The sequence below is a fragment of the Thermobia domestica genome, chromosome 15 (genome assembly GCF_964235325.1).
Source record: "Thermobia domestica chromosome 15, izTheDome1.hap1.1, whole genome shotgun sequence".
NCBI classification, from domain to species: Eukaryota; Metazoa; Arthropoda; class Insecta; order Zygentoma; family Lepismatidae; genus Thermobia; species Thermobia domestica.
The window spans coordinates 129,639,593-129,660,182 of NC_137468.1; the positions used below are offsets into that span (position 1 = coordinate 129,639,593).

The window sequence follows — 20,590 nt, forward strand, 5'->3', positions numbered from 1 at the left end:
TCTGGGCTTTCGGCATCTAAGGCCATTTAGCCCTTCACGTTTTGAGGGATGACGTTAGCGACTACGCTACCCGGGGCCACACTAATTCTTTTAGACTGACTAAAAAATCTTTTGCCTCTTAAATAGCTAATCTCCTAGTTAGAAACAGTTTTTTTTTTTTTTTTCAGTAATAATTGTCCCAATGCCGCTTTACGGGAGGAATTTTTTGTCACCATAGCTTTTTATATATATCTTTTCTCTCACCCTTATATAAACTGGAGTGATTTTCGGTCGTGAGGGGTAGTTTTAGCTTGGATCTCAAAGAGTATGCTAGGTTTTTAAGTGAAGAGGGAGAAGATAAACTTCTTTTCATTTTGTCTTTCGCATCAAGTGAATACAAATAACCAGATAGAAGTAGGCCTCCTTCTTCTTAGTGAGAAAAATGGATATATACATCCAAGAGTGCTTTTTTCCATGTTTACGAGGATATTACACTAAGTTATTAGGGGTTTCTTGCTTATAGGCACTTCAGAGATACCAAAGTAATTATTGTAAACCTTTTCGGCCTAAGACGGTAATTGTTAAGAATTGGAGAGAGAGTATGTAAACTTTCTCAGGTTCCATTAGTGAGGAACTAATTTAGGTTCTTTTGATTTCGGATCCAAAGTACTGGGTTTGACACTTCTAAAGTAGTCTTGTTTAAGAGACTATGAATAACTTTTTTTTTTTTAATCTATCTCCTATGTAAGGGAGAATTGGTTCCTTTTTTTCCTCTCCTATTGGATCTATATAAAGATCCTCGCTATTTGACCCTTAGCCTGACCAAACCTATTCTGGGTAAAGCTTAGATAAATTTCCTTTAAAAGTGCTTCTTCCACTATAAGGAAGACACAGAATAGGATTAGGCCAGGATTTTAATTTAATGAGTTAAAATCCTTCAGAAAATTAAGGGGAAAGGAGAGCAGCCCTAATGAGAGCTACTTCTTTTCTTCCACAGGCCCCTAAATTTAGAGAAGTTTAAGTAAACTATAGAGAACAAAACTTTAGAGGATTCTTTAGAAAATTTAGAAATAAGAGTATGCAATTTGGCATATCTCAAATAACTGATCTAGAGAATCATTTCAAATAAAGACTCGTTTTCAATAATAAATGCTATTAAGAGGGAATTACTGTTGTCAGTACTGTTACATCACATGCATTACATTACATATTATTATGTACTTTCCTCAATTATTTTAAGTATTTGTAATGCTAAACATGTCGCTAAAGGAAAAACGTTATTAATGAAATATACTTATGGTGAGCGAAAGCGTATATTTGTATTAAAGGGATTCAAGATTGGTACATATTTGTACGTAGCTTTACGTGCTTCCTTCAAAACTACTTTAGAATTAGTTTGTGCTATTTGTTATTCCCAATATTATCATTTACATATTTCTTTGTGTTCATTTGAAACTAATTCTGATGATCGTTTCGGATTAAAGTAAATGTAAAGACTCGCAATAGATGTCACTACACCTTTCCTATCTTTTAATCCATATTTTGGTAGCGCAGCAATATTCACACAATTCAGTCAGATTCAAATTATAACTGTCGAAAATTCGACCAGCACAAATTGAATTAATTTTCAGATTAAATCAATGCGCTTCTTTTGATACTCTACCTCGTTCATATAAGTTGTTCTTTACAGTGAATGAAACATAATATCTCCTAACTCTACAAATTACTCCCTAATCAGTGATTGGGGGCAAGTCTAAAGTTCTTCTTTTGAGTTTAACTTAATTATTGTGAGTGTTGTCGCTCGTGAAACAAATAAATAAGTAAATAAATAAATAAAACTAATAAAATAAAAAAATAGAAAGTTAGGAGAAATATTCTGATATCTATTGCTGATTTGTGTGTCTTTATATATTTATTAAAATTTGAAATACGTTGTTAAATTTGAATTATTGGATCATTTATTTGCAGGATTAAAATTTAAAATCGTAATTAATTTGTTTTTGTATTAAAACTCTTTTTTCAGGTTTATTGTCCTTAGGAGTGAAAGGTTCTTCTTCTTTTAATACTGTGATCACAATTTTAAACTTAGCAGTTGTGCTTTTCGTCATAGTAGCAGGTTCATTTAAAGGTAATACGCAACATGTATATATTTTAATTCAATATAAGTTATATTTCAAGATTTATACTCCAGGTATTATGTAACAGTATCAAACGAGATCAATTGAAGTATGTCTTTCATTATTTTCCCTTCTTCATGCCTAGAAGTATGCGCAAGCTCACATATTTTTTGTCATATATCTTCAAGCAATAACCACTTTAGACCATTAACAGAAAACAATAAAATGCATAGACTTGAACTATTTCCAGGGGTTTTATTGTTGGAATACTAAAATATTCAAGTAAATTCTAAATTAGTTTATTGTTGTGTTATTACTATGTGGTTAGTTTAAATTGAATAACATTACAATAAGATCAATTCGGTGGTGTTGGGTTTGAACATATTTAAAAGTTTCAGTTATCTATAAGTATTTTGACTAACATGGAACATCCGTAAAGTGTTCCACGCCGATTTCAACGAAATTTTTCAGGTAGATACTAGACACAAAATAAAGTGACCCGTATTCTTTCGTTTCTGCGAAAAAACGATTTGAAAGGTCCCAAGCCAATCCCGAAGTATTTTCAAAAAAGCTTGAAATCTCCAAAAGAACATGAGCAATTTGCAGAGAAAGGCGTATACACATACTAGATAGAAAATTAAGGAATACGGGTTTCTTCTTTTGTGTGAAAAAACGGTTGCAGGGGGAACAGCGGCCCCCATTTAAATATCTCCAAAAATAATGACAAAGGCCAAATTCGACAGAAGGGTACAAGCGATTCCGAGGAAACTATGCATGCAGATAGTAGACTTAAAAGTAAGAAATACGTATTTTTCTTTTGTGCGGAAAAAACTCTTTGAAGGGAAGTAAGCCCCTTCCGAAATATTTTCCAAAAAGCTCTAAATCTCCAAAACCTCACAAACAATTTGCAGAAATTTCCAACATATATTTCACATACCCAACATATATTTCTGGGGCCCATATATCTTTCTATTACGAGCCAATGTATATGTCCCACTCATGGAGAAACTACACATAAAAGAACTTCTGAAACGACATACGAATATCTTACATGTTAGTCTCACAGACAGGAAGCTGTTAAAGTGTCATTTACTGAACAAACAATGCGAAAGAGATGTATTCTGAAGATCGGTTTCAAAGGTTGAGTGCATATAATTGAGCAGCAGAAGATATCAAACTGTATTATGAAATATGTATAATGTTATCTTGCAGTAGCAAGCCTATGAGGTGGTCATGCTCATCGCTGCATATGATAAGTTCGAGCGATAGTAATTTTATCTGTGTGTGCAAAACATATGACCGATAATTGACAAGGCGGTGTACAATTATACTTATCTGGCCCTTGGCTTGTGCAATAACTTGTTTACTTGTGATAATGATACATGAATGCCAGAAAAGAACACTTCAAGATAATGAGCCACATGTGCAAAAAGAGATATCAATATCTACCTTGTGTACATAATAAGTAATCAAAAAGTTAAGTACATTGCGTCAGATACTCATATGTGTATGATATAAATTCATTGTTCCATCAGCGTGTTAAAGAAGAGAAATCCAGCATGAATCCCGCTAACATTCTGCATTTACTGTTTGTTGCTTTTGAAGTGATACATCGACCAGAGTCGCCAATAACAGCACAGGAAAGGGATATAGCACGCATATTGCAATGCTTGCTGGAATACTGAATGGACGATATGGTTACGTTGGACACAGAAGAAATATTAACATTAGCAATTGAGAAGGACGACAGGGAAGAGAATACCGCCCAATATTCTCCTGTGGATGACGACATAGAAGAGTGCGATGGCGGCACAACCATACATGGTCAAGCAGACATCACCTTTGCATACAAACAAAAGGCAGTCAACTACTGGAGAAGTGATATTAAAAGACCGCTATCTCTTCGATCCGTACAAGCAAAATTTAGGAAGGTAACTTCAAGGCAGCAGCTAGAACGCTGGGAAAAGCAAGTCATTGGAGGAGGAACACGGAAGAAGAAGATATCGCAGGTATCTCAATACGTTCTTCGGCAATTCCAAGACGCTCGTGAAGCACACTTTCCAGTATACGATGTTGATCTACGACGATGAACTCTGCAGGCCAGCAATAGATTTCACCTTCCATCATTTAAGGCATCAAGTACCTGGCTGTGGGAGTTTAAAACAACACACAAAATCGTATCGCGAAAGGTGACGAAATTTATATCTGCGACACATACGTCTGAAGCTAAAGAGGACATATTGAGAACCGTAAATGCCTTTATTGACAATGTGCCCAGATAATGTGTACAACTCCGATCAAAGTGGTTTCCAACTAGAAATGCATGGCGGTCGAACCTTGGCTGCTCAGGGAATGAAGAAAGTGGAAACAGTTGTCCAATCCGTGAGTGCGACAACACACAGTTATACAATACAACCGACCATCTCTGCCGATGGTGCTTTGCTAGCACCATTACTCATTGTTCTGAAGGAGCCAACTGGTGAGTTCGGCCCACGCGTGCACAACACTGTGTTTCGCCCCCGTAACATATATTTTGCCGCCTCAAAATCAGGAAAACTCACAAAGGAACTTTATCGTCGTTGGCTAGAGCACGTGTATTTTCCTACAACACAGCGTCAAACAGTTCTATTGGACGCTGGAGTGGACATTGTGAAAATACCCTACACTCCATTGAACCGGAAGAGAAAAATACTGTGCTACTTACAATACCTCAAGCTTTAACTTGGAAGCTGCAACCACTAGATGTGTACTTTTTTCGCTTGTGGAAGACATTTGTGCGCCGCTTTTCGGACACTGTTATCTTGCAACAGTCTGATATTAATTTGCATCTACGGGATAACATAATCAAACTACAATCTCTGACACTTAATCAATTCTCCTGTCCAAGATACAAAGATGTCATCAAATACGCGTGGTATCACATTGGCTATACAACAGACAAACTGGCACAATTTCAGACCCCAGCAGAGTTCTCCTTTTCCACGAATCATATTCCGACATGTGACATTTGTGGACAGGTTGCTGTGATTCGTTGTGGTTGGTGTAAGAGATCACTTTGTTTAAAGCTTTTTTTTTTTTTTTTTTTTGGAATATCATTATTGTGAACACATTTGTTGCGTAAGATATTGTGCTTAACAAACTGTTGGTCTGTGTTATAAAGTGCTGGATAGTACATGCAATATGTATTTCTTCATTGCACGTCTAAAAAATGCCTTTATACTTTCATCCGAATTGTTTGTGATTATTTGTGGATTGTCACCTTTGGAAACTATTTGGATGAATTTGGTGGGGATGTGGCTCTCCTTGCAGCAGTTTTCCGCAGAAAATAGCAAATACGTATATTTTACTTGTATATCTAGTATGTACATACGCCTTTTTCTGCAAATTATTCCTGTCCTTGTGGAGATTTCGAGTTTTTTTTTTATTATTTTGTTTTTTTGAAAATATTCCGGGAGGGGCGTAGGCCCCTTCACACCGTTTTTCCGCAGAAACGAAAAAATATGTATTTCTTACTTTTGAGTCTAGTATCTGTATGCATAGTTTCCTCGGAATAGCTTGTACCCTTTTGTCGAATTTGGCCTTTGTCATTATTTTTGGAGATATTTAAATGGGGGCCGCTGTTCCCCCTTCAACCGTTTTTTCACACAAAAGAAAAAACTCATGTTCCTTAATTTTCTATCTAGTACGTGTATACGCCTTTTTCTGCAAATTGCTCATGTTCTTTTGGAGATTTCAAGCTTTTTTGAAAATACTTCGGGAGGGGCTTAGGCCCCTTCAAACCTTTTTTCCGCAGAAACGAAAAAATACGTATTTCTTACTTTTAAGTCTACTATCTGCATGCATAGTTTCCTCGGAATCGCTTGTACCCTTTTGTCGAATTTGGCCTTTGTCATTGTTTTTGGAGATATTTAAATGGGGGCCGCTGTTCCCCCTGCAACCGTTTTTTCACACAAAAGAAAAAACCCGTATTCCTTAATTTTCTATCTAGTATGTGTATACGCCTTTTTCTGCAAATTGCTAATGTTCTTTTGGAGATTTCAGAAAATACTTCGGAAGGGGCTTAGGCCCCTTCAAACCGTTTTTCCGCAGAAACGAAAAAGTACAGGTCACTTTATTTTGTGTCTAGCATCTACCTGCAAAATTTCGTTGAAATCGGCGTGCAACACTTTACGGATGTTCCATGTAAGTAGGTTTACTTTGACTAAGTATTTCAAATACTGGAATAAGGTATTTGAAATTTGTACATGAAAACATGAGTGTCTTTTTATTGAAATATTGTGTAGCCAAACGATAATGATTTATATAGAAAAAAACTGAAGAATCCCGATATTGAGATTTTCAGGTCATAATTGCGTTTAGAACACAGAAAAGAAAGAAAAACATCTGAAAAAATGTTTTTACTTTTAAACCGTCGAAACATCTCATAGATACATATTGCCGTAAAAGTTTAAGACGATATTCATCTCTGAGTTATTCTCCAATTGTAGGTGTCACCAAATAATAAATAGCCAGATCGATATCAGAAACAGGATTTCAAGAACGTGAAAAGAATACGAGGAACGAAAACTCTTGCATATATATATATATATATATATATATATATATATATATATATATATATATATATATATATATATATATATATATATCGAGAGAGAGAGAGAGAGTAGATATACCTTGCAGTAGTCCGTTACTAGCAAAGTATACCATGCACAATTTTCTTCTAAGAGTTGTCAAAACTATTATAATTGTGAATTTTTTTATATCAAATTGCTAGAGATATTTAAGTTGTAAAACTATAATAGAATATAAAATAATGTTATCCTTTAAAGAGGCAGTAGGCTTACTATTACGCTGAGCAAACATGCATTTGAATAGAATTACTAGGTTTGCCAACTAGACATAGTACAATTACATTAACCTTACTTGCAAAACCAAATGTGAGTGACTTTCAGCCTGATTGGAGAAAGACAATTACATATTGTAAAATTAAGAAAGTGGAAGGAACCCAATGACCAAGCGTCGTAGGCTTTTGTAGGTGAGGTTACTCTCTTTGACCAGGCGTCGTGAGAAGGGATGATTTTGTGTAATTAGGTGTCTCTCGGTGACCGGGCGTCGTGAGAGAGAAAGGGAACCCAATGACCAAGCGTCGTAGGGCTTTTAGGAAGGGTATCTCAATTGATCAAGCGTCGTGAGAGGGTAAGGTGTTCCCAATGGCCAAGCGCCTTAGGGCTTGTGGTGGTTTGATCAACCTGTGGAGATTGATGCTTCTTGAGGCGTGCTGGTGACTTTTATCCTAAAATGTCGGCTACCTTCAGTGATGTCCGTCTTGCCGACTGCTGGCGACTCCTCTTCGGTACTGTCGTCTGCGTTGTATTTTTTTACTGCCAGCACGTGTAGTACACACATGGTTACAGCATGATGTGAAGACATGCGGAACCTTAAAATATGCACATTGATCAAAATACTATCCGTTTCCCCCTCCATAGGTCCGTTAGCTTAAACAAGGTGATATTCACTTGTCTATCAATGTTCCGAGTGTCGCTACGAACTGTCTATATTCGCTGAGGTAGTTCACTGACACCAAACGGTTGCAGAACTATGTCTATGATTGTAATGAATTTCTTCAAAACAAATGGTCTTGTAGGTAACGTGCGGATGACACGCAAAATTTTGTATTATTGTGTTCGAATCTACTTAGTCCGTAAAGCGACAATGCTCATAAGTCGTTACCTGTGTAATGTTGATTTTGAAGGCATAAACAACAGTTCTCTAAATCAAAGGCAAGTTAGTGGTAAGAAAAATAACTATAGGGTTGCCTTCCACTGCCTGATGACAGATTCAAAAACCCACTGGTCCAGCTTCCACGTTTCAATTCTCGTTCATCGATTTTGACGTCATCTTGAATATATTCTTGTCATTTCATTTTATACCATAATCCTATCCAGGAACTGTGTTCTTGGCTTCACGAACATCTTTAGTTAGCATGTATTGCCTGCAGGAGGGTATCGATATATTAAGAAAATGCTTACTTAATCACTTATTTCCTTGTAGTAAAATCAAGATTGAGAAACAACTTCTTAGCCATTTCCAAACTAACTCAGTACAATCTTTAAACCCGTCTCTTGCCCTACTTCTATTGTCTTCTTAAAAATGTGAAAGGAAATAAAAGAATAACTAACATACATAAAATTAACGTATTCGAATATGATTTTGAACTTCGTGTAGTGAATAGATTTACTATTCTATTCATGTGCTTATACTTTTTCGTTATAATTTTTGTTCTCATGTGTATATAAACCGTATGTCAAGAGAACTATGACTACTTAATATCGTATTAACTTACTGGCCTTCCTGCTGAATTTCTCTGTTACTTATAGCTATGAAGATTTGTTATTTCACTAGTAGCTACAGGGTGGTCCGGAAGTGGGCGTATCCTCTTTCACTTTCAACAGCATAGTGTTAGTTATGGTAGAATGTCTGTACACAGTTACTTTGAAGTCTTAAGAGTCTTAAGAGTAAACATCGGTATGATCACCATCCATGTCGCAACACAACTGAGTTCTGCGCCAAGTTCTCCCAGATGTTTTGCGGAGATACTCCGGAATCACGAGGATGAAGGCGTTTTCCACAGCTGCTCGTAATTCCTGCGTCGTGTGATATCGAGTTTTTCTTGTTGCTTTATGAAACTCCAGAGAGCATTGTCTGGTGTCGTCAGATCGGGACTTCTTGGAGGCCAGGCAAAGGGAGCTGGTGAAAATGCACAACCTCTTCCAATCCAGCAACCAGGAAACGTCTGATTCAGGTAATTGCGCTATGTTACGACATGGATCATACCGATGTTTATGACTTAAGACTCTTGAGACTTCAAGGTGACTGTGTACAGACATTCTACAATAACTAACACTATACTGTTGAAACTAAAGAAGGGGGGGGGGGGTACGCCAACTTCCGGACTACCCTGCAGGTTACTTCTCGATAAATAAATAAATGAATAACACAGGTTATTGTCTAGTTACAGCTTTTCCCAGTGCTAAAGAAAATGCTATGTTGTTTAAGTGAAATTTTGGCCTCTTCCTTTGCATTTACTCTTATAAGACAAAGTTTTGTATAACTTAATATACAAAATTTCATTTTAATAATACTTTCTGTCGTAACAGCTGATCCGACCAATTGGCGCATAAAGAAAGAAGACATTCCAGATACCATTGATGGGGAAAAAGTCGATGGTGGAGATGGAGGATTTCTTCCATTTGGAGCTGCAAGCATTATTAAAGGAGCTGCTCAATGCTTCTATGGGTTTGTGGGATTTGACGTCATTGCAACAACTGGTACTATTTTTTCTCTTTAAATATATAAAAATACGATTTGTTCGAATCACATTTTCTTTTCTTGTAATTAACTAACAAAATGTGAAAACGTAATATCTAACTATTAATTACACCATTAACACCACAATTCACCAGCTTACAGAGGTGATACATCTATGCTTTAAATAAACTACTTACATTTCTTTCGACTAATATGTATGAAGCTCAATATAGAGCACACAGTTGTGGCAAGAGTATGTTATATGCATTTAAAAGGTAATACGCTCACTTGTTTAGATTTTGACACTGCCTCAGCAACCAATCGGAACGCGTAAAATTACATATTCATGGCAAGTACAGGCACAGACATCTTATTTTCCAGGAAAAGAACATTGATAATAAATAAATATATAAATTCCCAATTTCGGCTTTGTGTCAGATCTAGGTGAACGAATCTTTCGAATGACTTCTTTCTCTCTACCATTCTTCATCCTAGATCATTACCGATCTTACTCCTCTTTTTTCCATATCATTTTGTAATGCGTTCGTTGTGTTTCTCGTGTCGAGTTTCCTACCATGATTATGTAGAAACTTCTTATGTAATTGTTCTTCTTTAAAATTCTTTTTAATGTCAGTGTGAACTAGATATTTCTGGTTTTTGACTGACACTTTTATAGTTGAGGAACTTCCCTAGTGGTTGTATGGTTAGGATACGCGTGTTAGGCGCGGGAGATACGGGTTTGATTGATTGTCGGCAGAAGTTCGTCTGGTTCGGATCCTACGTTAAACTGACACTTTTATAGTTGAGGAACTTCCCTCGTGGTTGTATGGTTAGGGTACGCGTGTTAGGCGCGGGAGATACGGGTTTGATTGATTGTCGGCAGAAGTTCGTCTGGTTCGGATCCTACGTTAAACTGTAGACCATGTCTCATATTGACTCGGTGTTGAACGGGACATGAAATTCCAATCCACTAATCAACTTTCATAGTTGACCGTATTCTTAATTATTTCATTTCTGTCCTATCTTTTCATATCTTCGGATATATAGATATAGATATATATTTTTTGTTCCCATGAGAAAAAATTCTGCAGTCTCCCAGTGCAGTGCGTATTGTCACTTCCGTGTTCTATCTAAAACATAGATATACAGGGTGTTAATGAACTATACCGACAAACTATAAAAGGTGATTCCTCACATCAAAATAAGAGAAAAGGTTTATGTGGACCTTCGGGGAAAAGTGCATAGTTTCAGAGCTAGGGATCAAAAAGCTAAATTTCAATACTCACTATTTCGAATTCGAGAACACGCGGAGTGGCTCTCCATATCAGCTTAAAGGAAGTCATACATACGTAATTAAAAAATTCATATTTCATCAATGTGCAACGGGTGTGCAAGGGATTCCTAGACATGCTCCCAGCATGATTCTCAGATATGCTTTGATTTCAAGGTTGTCTCCAAAGTAGACAAAAGGTAAGCCTTGACAGCAGTGAGCACGGAATACTTCAGGATGGTCTAAAGCCACAAAAAGTTTGTTTCTGTGATAAGAGATGTCGTTGCTATCGCCCTATCTTTTCAATGTAAATTAATATTCACAAAAAATGACTAATAACTTTTACAAATACTGAACTATGTTTTTCACTGTCAGTCTGTTTAAAGATAATGAGTATACGCAGCAATTGTTCCGTGCAGATTTTCAAATTGTTGACTCGTTCATTGTTGAGTTCAACTAATTTTTGCAGAGGAATTCAATGCCTCTCCACTTACCATTTGTTCTAGGACTCTGGAATTCTGGTATTTAGTAAAGCGTGATGTAATCTATAGGTTCCAAGATGACAATTTTTCGACATTTTGTTCTTTCCATTGTTGCAAACTTTTAATTGTTGCAGAGAAATCCTATGCCTCTCCCGTTATCATTTGTTCTAGGACACTGAAATTCTGGCATTTAGTATAGCGTGATGTAATGTATGAACCACAAGTTGACATTTTTTTGAAATTTTGTTCTTTCCATTGTTGTATGCTTTTAATTGTTGGAGAGGAATCCAATGCTTCTCGCGTTACTGCTTGTTCTAGGACTTTAAAATTCTGGCATTTAGCAAAGAATGTAGTAATGTATGAATGTTAAGGCGAAAATTGTGTTATGTATTTTCGTTTCCATTGTTGTAACCTTTTAATTGTTGTGGAGAAATCTGATCCCTTTTTCGTTATCGTTTGCACAAGGACAATGAAATTCTGTCACTGAGTACAGAATGAAGTAATATATGAACTTCAAGGCGAGCATTTTGTTCTTTCCATTGTTGTAAGCTTTTGACTGTTGAAGGAACCCAATGCTTTTCCCGTTATCGTTTATCCTAAGATTCTGAAATTTCGGCATTTGGTTTAACTAACTAACTAACTAACTCTATGGCCTATGGAACCCGGAGGTTCAATGCCGCGTTCACAAAAGCTCTCCACTGACTTCTATCCTTAGCTAACTGCATCCAGTTTCTACTCTGTGTTCCAATCTCTGCGAGATCCATCTTAATGTTGTCCTCCCATCTGCGCCTAGGTCTTCCTAATGGTCGTTTTCCGATTGGTCTTCCAGTCAAGACTTTGAAAGCGTCTCTACTTTCTTCCATTCTAGCTACATGACCCGCCCATCTAAGCCTCCTAGACTTGACGACCCTAACAATGTTGGGTAAACCATATAAATTATGTAGTTCCTCGTTATGAAGTTTCCGCCATTCCCCATTCCCGTTCCTCTTGGGTCCGAATATTCGTCTCAGGATTTTGTTCTCAAATACTTTCAGTCTATGTTCTTCCCTCAGAGTAAGTGACCATGTTTCGCAGCCATACAGGACAACAGGCATGATTATCGTTTTGTATATTTTAAGTTTCAAATTCATCGACAGAATTCGCGACGACAAGAGATTTTGAACCGAACAGTAACACGAATTCCCTGCTTTTAGTCGACATTTAATTTCTCCGTGAATATGATTTTCCTCTGTTAATATTGATCCTAGATATTTGAAAGTATTCACTTTATCAAATACCGTGATGTAGTGTATGATTCATAAGATAATTATTTTTCGATATTTTGTTCTTTCCATTGTTATAAGCTTTTCATTGTTGTAGAGGAATTGGATGCCTCTTCCGTTATCGCTTGTTCTAGGTCTGCGAAATTCTGTCATTTAGTATAGGACCAAGTGATCTATGAGTTTTTAGATAAAAATTTTACTACAATTTATTCTTTCCATTGTTGTAAGTTTGTAAACCAACCATTGTTGTGAACCAACTTAATTTATGAAAAATGTTTTTGTTATTCTCGGTATTGTATACATGTATACATTTGTATACATGTATACATTTGTATACATGAACATATTCAGCTTACCGAACCCACAGTTCTTCCCCGCTTTCTTTAACATCTGTTTTCTTTCCAAGTCTCGAATTTCGTTTCTCCCTCCAATTCGTTTCACTGTCCTTGAGGGGAGGGATAACATTTTTCTAAAGACACTGGTCACGACCGTCCTGTGAGTTTTTCTCTAAACACCAAACACACAGACACACACGCACACACGCACCTTTCTGTTACACATTATATGTGGAAACAAATACAAACCACTCAAAGGTTTCTCAGGAACATTTATAAACAATTTAGAATAATTATGTAACTCTGAAACTGAGATATTAGAAAACTTTGGTTTCAAATTTGATAAATACAAACAATACGTTTTTCAAGCGATCAAATGCAGTATGACAACTCGCCGCGTGTTGTTGAGGGAAAACAACATTGTTTCAGTGTCTTATTACTGCATCCATAAAACTCATGTAAATGGACTGGATTAGATTGGATAAACCGCTCACCGCTGACAACATAAACCTTCGAGTTATTTTGTCTTTACATCGCTATACTGATCTTACGAAATTATGTAAAAATATTTAAATAAATAAATAAAACTAAACCAAGGATTGTTTACACTTGTTTGTTCCCTTTAATTAAAAAGTTATTAATTATATTTCTGAAATTTCTACAAACACGATTATTTGTATTCAAAAGTATGCACTCAGTTAATTTATTAATCTTCCCAAGATTACTCGCAATTGACAATGAATGAAATGCATTCATCTCTCGCCCTCATCAACTTTTTTTTTTAATCGTCTCTTTTTATCGTAGTCCCTTTGTGCGCTGTATGTGCTCATTTGAGGACACATGTCAAATTTGTGCACTTACTATCAAAAGAAAAAACTAAAATAAATGTTTTACTCTTCTCCACTTTTAAATTGCCAAGCCCTTTCGTTGTTCGAGTATTGTTCGTATAAGAATCTGCACACTTTCCCAACTATGAAATGAAAATGAAATGAAATCTTTGAGTTGTACGTCCTACGCTTATGCCGGTTAGACTAAAGGAGACGGTGATTATGAGAAATGAATGTAATGGTGGAATGAAGAAAGTGGGAGGAAACGGGAGAACCCCAAGAAAACCCACGAGCACGGTGTTTGTCCACCACATTTCCCAACTATATAGACGCTTAGAGACTGAGATCATAAGATTGTAGTAAGATAATTACTTCCAATTTCAATTCAATCTTTGTCGCTTGGAGGATGATACGATGGGTCACTGGTAGAGCGCTCACCTCTAGTGTGAGGCATCCCTGGTTTGATCCCGCCAACGCAAATTTGTGGTGGACAACACTGTAGCCGTAGTTTTCTCAGGGCTTTTCCATTTCCTCAAACATTCTCATTCCGCCAATTCTATCATAACCATTCACTTGAATTACAGTCACCATGTTTTCTTCTCTTATTGTTACTGTAAAGTAAAAATTATCCAGAAAACAACCGAAGTGTTGTTGAATTAAAGCATTACTGAGAAATCGGACTATTCGATTATGCATATAGCAGTGATGGAATGGGACATGGGCCACTTGGGTCTCGACTTTTGTCTGAGTCATCAGGATCTGGGTCTCGCTTCTCAAACTCAGTCTGATTCGGTGACTGAACGAACCCGGAGACCCAATCATATCTGGAAACTCAGATACACCTGGTGACTGAGAAGCAACCAAAATAGCTCTGCAGAATTACTGCAAAATTTTATTTTATATTTGATTAATGATGTTCACTGCTTGAGCTCGAACATTCATTTGCCCGATTCTTGATGCGACAGTTCTTAATCAAGATACCACGTTTTGAATATTTCAAATATAATTTTATGTTTATTCGTCTTCAAGCATGCGGTTTTTGATTATGGCTTATACAAAAAAGAATTAACAAAAACTGATTAACATCAGCGGTATTTTTTATGTTCTAAACAAGAAGCTTTACAGGTCGATTAAACATTAACGATCTCTCATAAGAGAAACATGCGACTTATCTTTTCTTTGCGATTTTGAATGTTGGTACCCTTATAAACGTTGTAGTTATCTTTCAGTGTAATACTTGACACAAAGAAGCAAACAAGCAAAAAACAAAATTATATTGTTGAGTTGATTTTAGTTTAGCGTCCCGCTCAGCAGCGAGGCTATATGAGACGTGGACCTACTGATTAACGTGGAATCCGAACCACATGAGCTCCCGCCGGGAATCGAACCCGGGACTCCCGCGCCAAAGGCGCGTACGCTAACCGCTTAGCCACGGAGGAGCTCCAAAATTATATTTAGTGAAAAGGCGATGAGAGAGGAGAGAATCAGGTTTGTTAGAACTGCATTAGTAGCCTCACACGAACTTCTCATGTATATGACGACGTTCCATCTTTGGGTTCTATCGAATCATCGGGTCACTCCGGATGATGGGTCGTGGTTTCTCAGTCATGGTTTTTTCTGGGTCTGATTGCAGTGTCTTCCGAGTCATGTTTCACTAAGTACGTGACCAATTCCATCAGTAGTAGACTGTTTATATCGCAACATCAAACATGTTATAAGAAAAACGAAAAACAGAAATATGGAAAGATATTGAAATATCAAAAAATCGAAAACATTGAATATTGAAAATATCAAATACCGAAAACATCGATTTGTAAATGTTTCGGTATTGATGTTTAGATATTCGAAAATATCTTATGGATTGATCAATATATCGAAATATCGCACAGCCCTAGTTAGGATACAGATAAGCATGTAGCGACACGTCTCATATAGACTCGTTCTCGCATTCTCCAAACAAACGATGCTTAAATACACTGTCTAGTATCAAACTCGTGATTTGGCTTGGTCTTCAAAGTAGGATTTCTACCACAGAATTATTGTGGTTTCTGAACCCGCGATAATCAAATTTGTGTGCTGTCAATAATTAACTTTGTTATTAAACATGGAAAACAAGTGACGTTCTCTACCTGGTCTTTGCTTTTTCATCATATACAACTCAAGCTCGCATTATGATAAACCGTATTGGCCGTAATATAACCCGAACATTTTATCACCATTTCAATTGTATAAAATTAGGGTGAGTTATATATTCCCGACCTTATTAAAATTATGGCACTTTTTCACATCATATGCAGTTTCAAATATGTTGATTCCTCATTTTGAAACAACGATTATACAACAACAACATTGTAGAAACTGGCCATACTATACAGCATTGTCGAAACTAACTTTTGGTAGTTAATAGAAGTAGTTTAACAACGGTTGATGACTGACAAAAATCAATAGGCAGTGCAAATTTTATAACACATTAAAATATGTTAAAGCACTCAAAACAATTAGAAATACGTCAGAGGCACATGTGTGAAATTGTCCCCCTTCTAAATTTCGATTCAAAGTCAAAAATCAATCATTTGTATTCTATTTGTGATCGATTGTTTTGAAGAAATAATAATTTATTTCAAAAACAGAAACGAAATATTTAAAAAATAAAGCTCACACTTCACATTACCCTCAATTTTCAAAATTTGATTCAAAAATAGGGACGCGCACAAGAAGACGAGTCGAAATTTAAGTCTGTCTCTACTTGTATCAAGAAAATGCTGTCTCGACTCGGGGAATTCAAAATCTAAACCCATCCTTTGTTTGAAAAATATAAAAATAAATTTTTACATAATACATATGTATATAGATAATTTATACAGACACACACACACATACACACTATATATATATATATATATATATATATATATAAAGATAGGCTTGGGCCTTGAATCGAAATTTTGAAAACAAGTGAATATCGTTTCACAGTGTGGAACTAAACTTCCAAACTATGTGAATTCAATACTCAAACATGAAGTAGTGCATCTATAAGTACTTGTTGCAATAGAGTAATAAGATATCAAAGATAGAACCTGTTACTCGGACGCTGAATTCATATCAAAAAGCCATTAGTCGCTGTCACTCAGGGGCATGTAGTGCATATTACCGCTGTTACCGGCGGTAACGGTAAAAATATGACAGTTTTCCGTTGTTTTCATATGTCTTTAAAATTCATCATCAACATGCGAAGATGTTTACATATTTTCCTTTTTTTCTTTTTTTTTAAAAAAGTTCGGACGTCCTATGCCGCATTTACAATGTGAATAAACACAACATACTAGCGCCAAACAGGAACATACTGTTGTTGATACCGCAGATTTCAGAGGTAACGAGAACCCCGATAGCGGTCAGTCACTCCAGTAGCACCTTTCAGCGTGCCAGCCAGAAGCATCCTGGGCGCTCGTATTTGGACTTTCGGAATGGCCCTTTATGTTACCGTTCGGCTGAGTGGATCAGGAAAAAATAGGAACGTTCCCTATCAGAACAAGGAGAATCTAGAATATCATCAGCATGTTTATTCTACTCGCTCTCCTCTCGCTATAGAGGATCGAGCTGAGCTAACGTGGAAACTTGGCTGTAATTTCCGTTTTTGTAAGGTTATTTTATTGTCTTAACAGTACTGTATACAATTTCAAATATAGGTAGCAGGTTTTTCATAGTAATAGAATTAAACATCTACTGCGAGACTGTATGTTCCGAAGTCCATCATTTATATGTTAAAATATCGTTTTCGCATGACTGTATGTTAATACGTTATCTTTAAATTTGAATAATATACCAACAGAGAACAAGAACATATTCAATACAATATTCTAACAAAGAAATTTAATATAGATTTGCTTTAATTCAATAGTTTCTTATTGACTGTTAATTTGATCTATAGGAAATTATTATTATTATTATTATTATTATTATTATTATTATTATTATTATTATTATTATTATTATTATTATTATTATTATTATTATTATTATTATTATTATTGAGATTTTATTTCTGTTTAAATGGTAGAAATATTAGATGGCAGTTGTTTCGCGCCTGAAAGAGCAAAGAGTCAGTCTCTGAAGTGTGTCATTAAATATACAGGAATGCCCATCGATGAAACACATTGTGCTACATGTGAACTGTTTCAAGAGCAAGTGGGGAATAGTAATGATAATTAGGGAGAAGTAAAGATGTTTCCCGGTGCTCCTTCTAATTCGACTACTTATTATTATTTAGGATATTTGCTAATCAAGTTGAAAATATTTTGTTTTGAATTTAGTATAGAATACTTTCGATTCAGCAAATTTCCATCTCTAGCCTCTAGCCTAGTAGTTGAATTTACACTTTGATGCAGTTTGATGTGTTGAAAAAGAACTGTGCAGTCGTTTTCACCATACCTTAGTTTGACTGTCTCAAGTTATGTTTGACCGTCTGACTAATTTTCAATACGGAAAACTTGTTGCTCAAACGTACGATGGAGCTTCAGTTATGGTTGGTCAGGTAGGAAGCTGCAGCCTCTTGTTAAACAGATATATAAAGAAGAAGAATTTTTTTCATTATTATTCCCATACGCTTAATTTAGTTTTTCCGTTGACTATAAAAAAGGGTGTAAGTTTTTTTTTTTTTAAACTATGTCGTGACTTGCTTCTTTTTTCTCAAAGTCTTCAAAAAGAACAGATGCTTTGGACTATGTAGTCAACAAAAGTATCCCAACAGCCTCAAACACAAGGTGGAACTATAGAAATAGGATAAATGATGTGATGTATTGCTTTAAAGATGAACTGTTAGGACTCTTTAAATCTATGACGAAAACATCAACGAATGGGATTCTGAAACCAGAGTTCGTGCAGCAAAATTCTATCAAAACCTTCAAAGTTTTGACTTCAATTTTTTATTTGAACTGTTTTATTTTATAGGATCAAGATAAGAAATCTTATTCAATATCTTACAAAAGAAAATTCATTCAAATAGATTACTTTGAAGAATATCTAAGATCATTGAGAGACAGTTTCGATTATATTTAGTTAAAAAAAAAAAAAAAAAAAGCAAGAACCTGAAGAGCTACACCTTTCAGAAAGATCTAGGTAATTGAAGTGGGATTTGACTCCCCCTAAAAAATCGTTGCCAATGCCTATAGTTTAAAATGGTTGATACGCTGAAAAAAAAAAAAACTCGAGATACGTACTTGTAATATCAACAACCGGTAACAATCGTCAAAGTGTCACGACACGCCACTGCTGTCACTTATTGTTTTTATCCTATCGCGATAAAGGTTGAAACTAAAATTCGTTTATTTCAACCACTTTCGGATTGAATAGAGGCCTAAGGACGGAGATCAAACCTATTTTTGGGACACTGAATCAATTGCAAAAACCACATCTTGATATCATTTACAGTTTTCGCTTTACGGAAATCAGTAATGAAACCGGAAGGAGTAGTATATTTTAGTCAATTTCGGTTTCGGTACAGTTTGTGGATAGTCATAACATGTCTTGAGACGCTAAATCGTTTACACACACACACACACACACAAAAAAAAAAAAAAAAAAAGCTTTTGACTATCTGTTACCGACATAAGTTAATGGTCATAAACAATGAAACCGGAAATAATAGTAAATTTGAACCACTTCTTGTTTTGGTAGTGTTGTGCATAGTCATATTATGTTGTCTTGAGACGCTGAATCGTTTGTAATAACCGTTTATTTCTATCTGTTACCGTTTTCGTTCTATGGTGAAAAAGTTGAAACCTAAACCGGAAATAGCTAATTTGAATCACTTCCAGTACTAAAAGAGAGTTAACGAAGCAAGTGGAACTTACTCTTGAAACGACAAATCGTTTTCAAAAAACCGCTTTTCGATATATGTTACGCGTTTTCGTTCTATGGCGATAAACGTTGAAACGGGAAGTGTCTAATTTTAACCACTTCCGGTTTGAATAGAGAGTTAACGGAGAAGATGGGAACTATCCTTGGTATGCTGAATCGATTGCAAAAAATCGCATCTCGATATCTCTTGCCGTTTCTGCTCTGATATTTGTCAACAGACGGACAGCGTCCCTTATGCAAAGTATAATTGTAGTTTGGAAGTCTAAAAGAGGGATCAATGTGAAGTTGTGCACCAACTTCATTTTGTAAATATATATTGAATTTTCTTTTCGAAACGAAATATTTTTTTTCAAAACTGTCAATAACAAAGGATTGATTTTGACTTTGAATCGAAATTTAAAAGGTTAGAGGCTCCATACATATATCAAAATACCAATATATTGTTTTTGATGGTTTTATTTTTATACAGTCGTGCAGCAGCTTTATCATTCTGTGCATACATATATTCAAAATTGCGAGTAAAATGAAAAATTACTCCATTCTACGCAACTAGGTGAATCGTATGATGTATACCGATGCTTCACTCTTCAGTTGATATGCTCTTATAGATTTTTTTTTTTTTTTTTTGATTGGTAATAGTAAGGGGCGTTAATCTACGGCTGACGTGGAATCCAAACCATATGAGCTCCCACCGGGAATCAAATTCGGGTCTTTACGCTACGCATATAGGCAATAGCTTATAGACTATTTTGTGTTTACATATCTTAGGCGTATATCTAAATTACTATTTTGAAAAAAAAATGGATACACTGTAACAGCTCTTTTCTCCATAAATACAACACTGACGCCCACCGCTATTGCTTCATTGCATGTATTTACGTTACATGCTGTTTTAACAAAAAATCGAATTTACACCTTTCATCTTTTTCTGCATCTTATAATGATAGGAAGGGAGTTAATATATACAAATATACTCTCTAACATGTAAGAGTACAATTTTTATATATATCAATAAACTTAGCAAGAAATCTCACTATACTTGTTTTCTTCATCCGAAAAAAAAAACTAATAAAAAATATGGGTCTCGTTCCCCTTATATTTCCTGGACGTGAGATTATGTTGGGTAATGGAATACACTGTGAGGATCGATC

General features: G+C 35.7%; 1 protein-coding gene across 6 annotated transcripts in view; it reads left to right on the forward strand.

Moving 5' to 3' along the window:
* LOC145671232 (high affinity cationic amino acid transporter 1-like) overlaps positions 1–20,590 on the forward strand; it is a 291,381-nt gene that overhangs the window by 176,445 nt on the left and 94,346 nt on the right. For all 6 annotated transcript variants that reach the window (XM_081740120.1, XM_081740121.1, XM_081740118.1 and 3 more), the window contains exons 5-6: positions 2,003–2,107; positions 9,257–9,427. In XM_081740120.1, the coding sequence (XP_081596246.1) occupies positions 2,003–2,107; positions 9,257–9,427 (276 nt within the window). The remainder of the gene's footprint in view (positions 1–2,002; positions 2,108–9,256; positions 9,428–20,590) is intronic.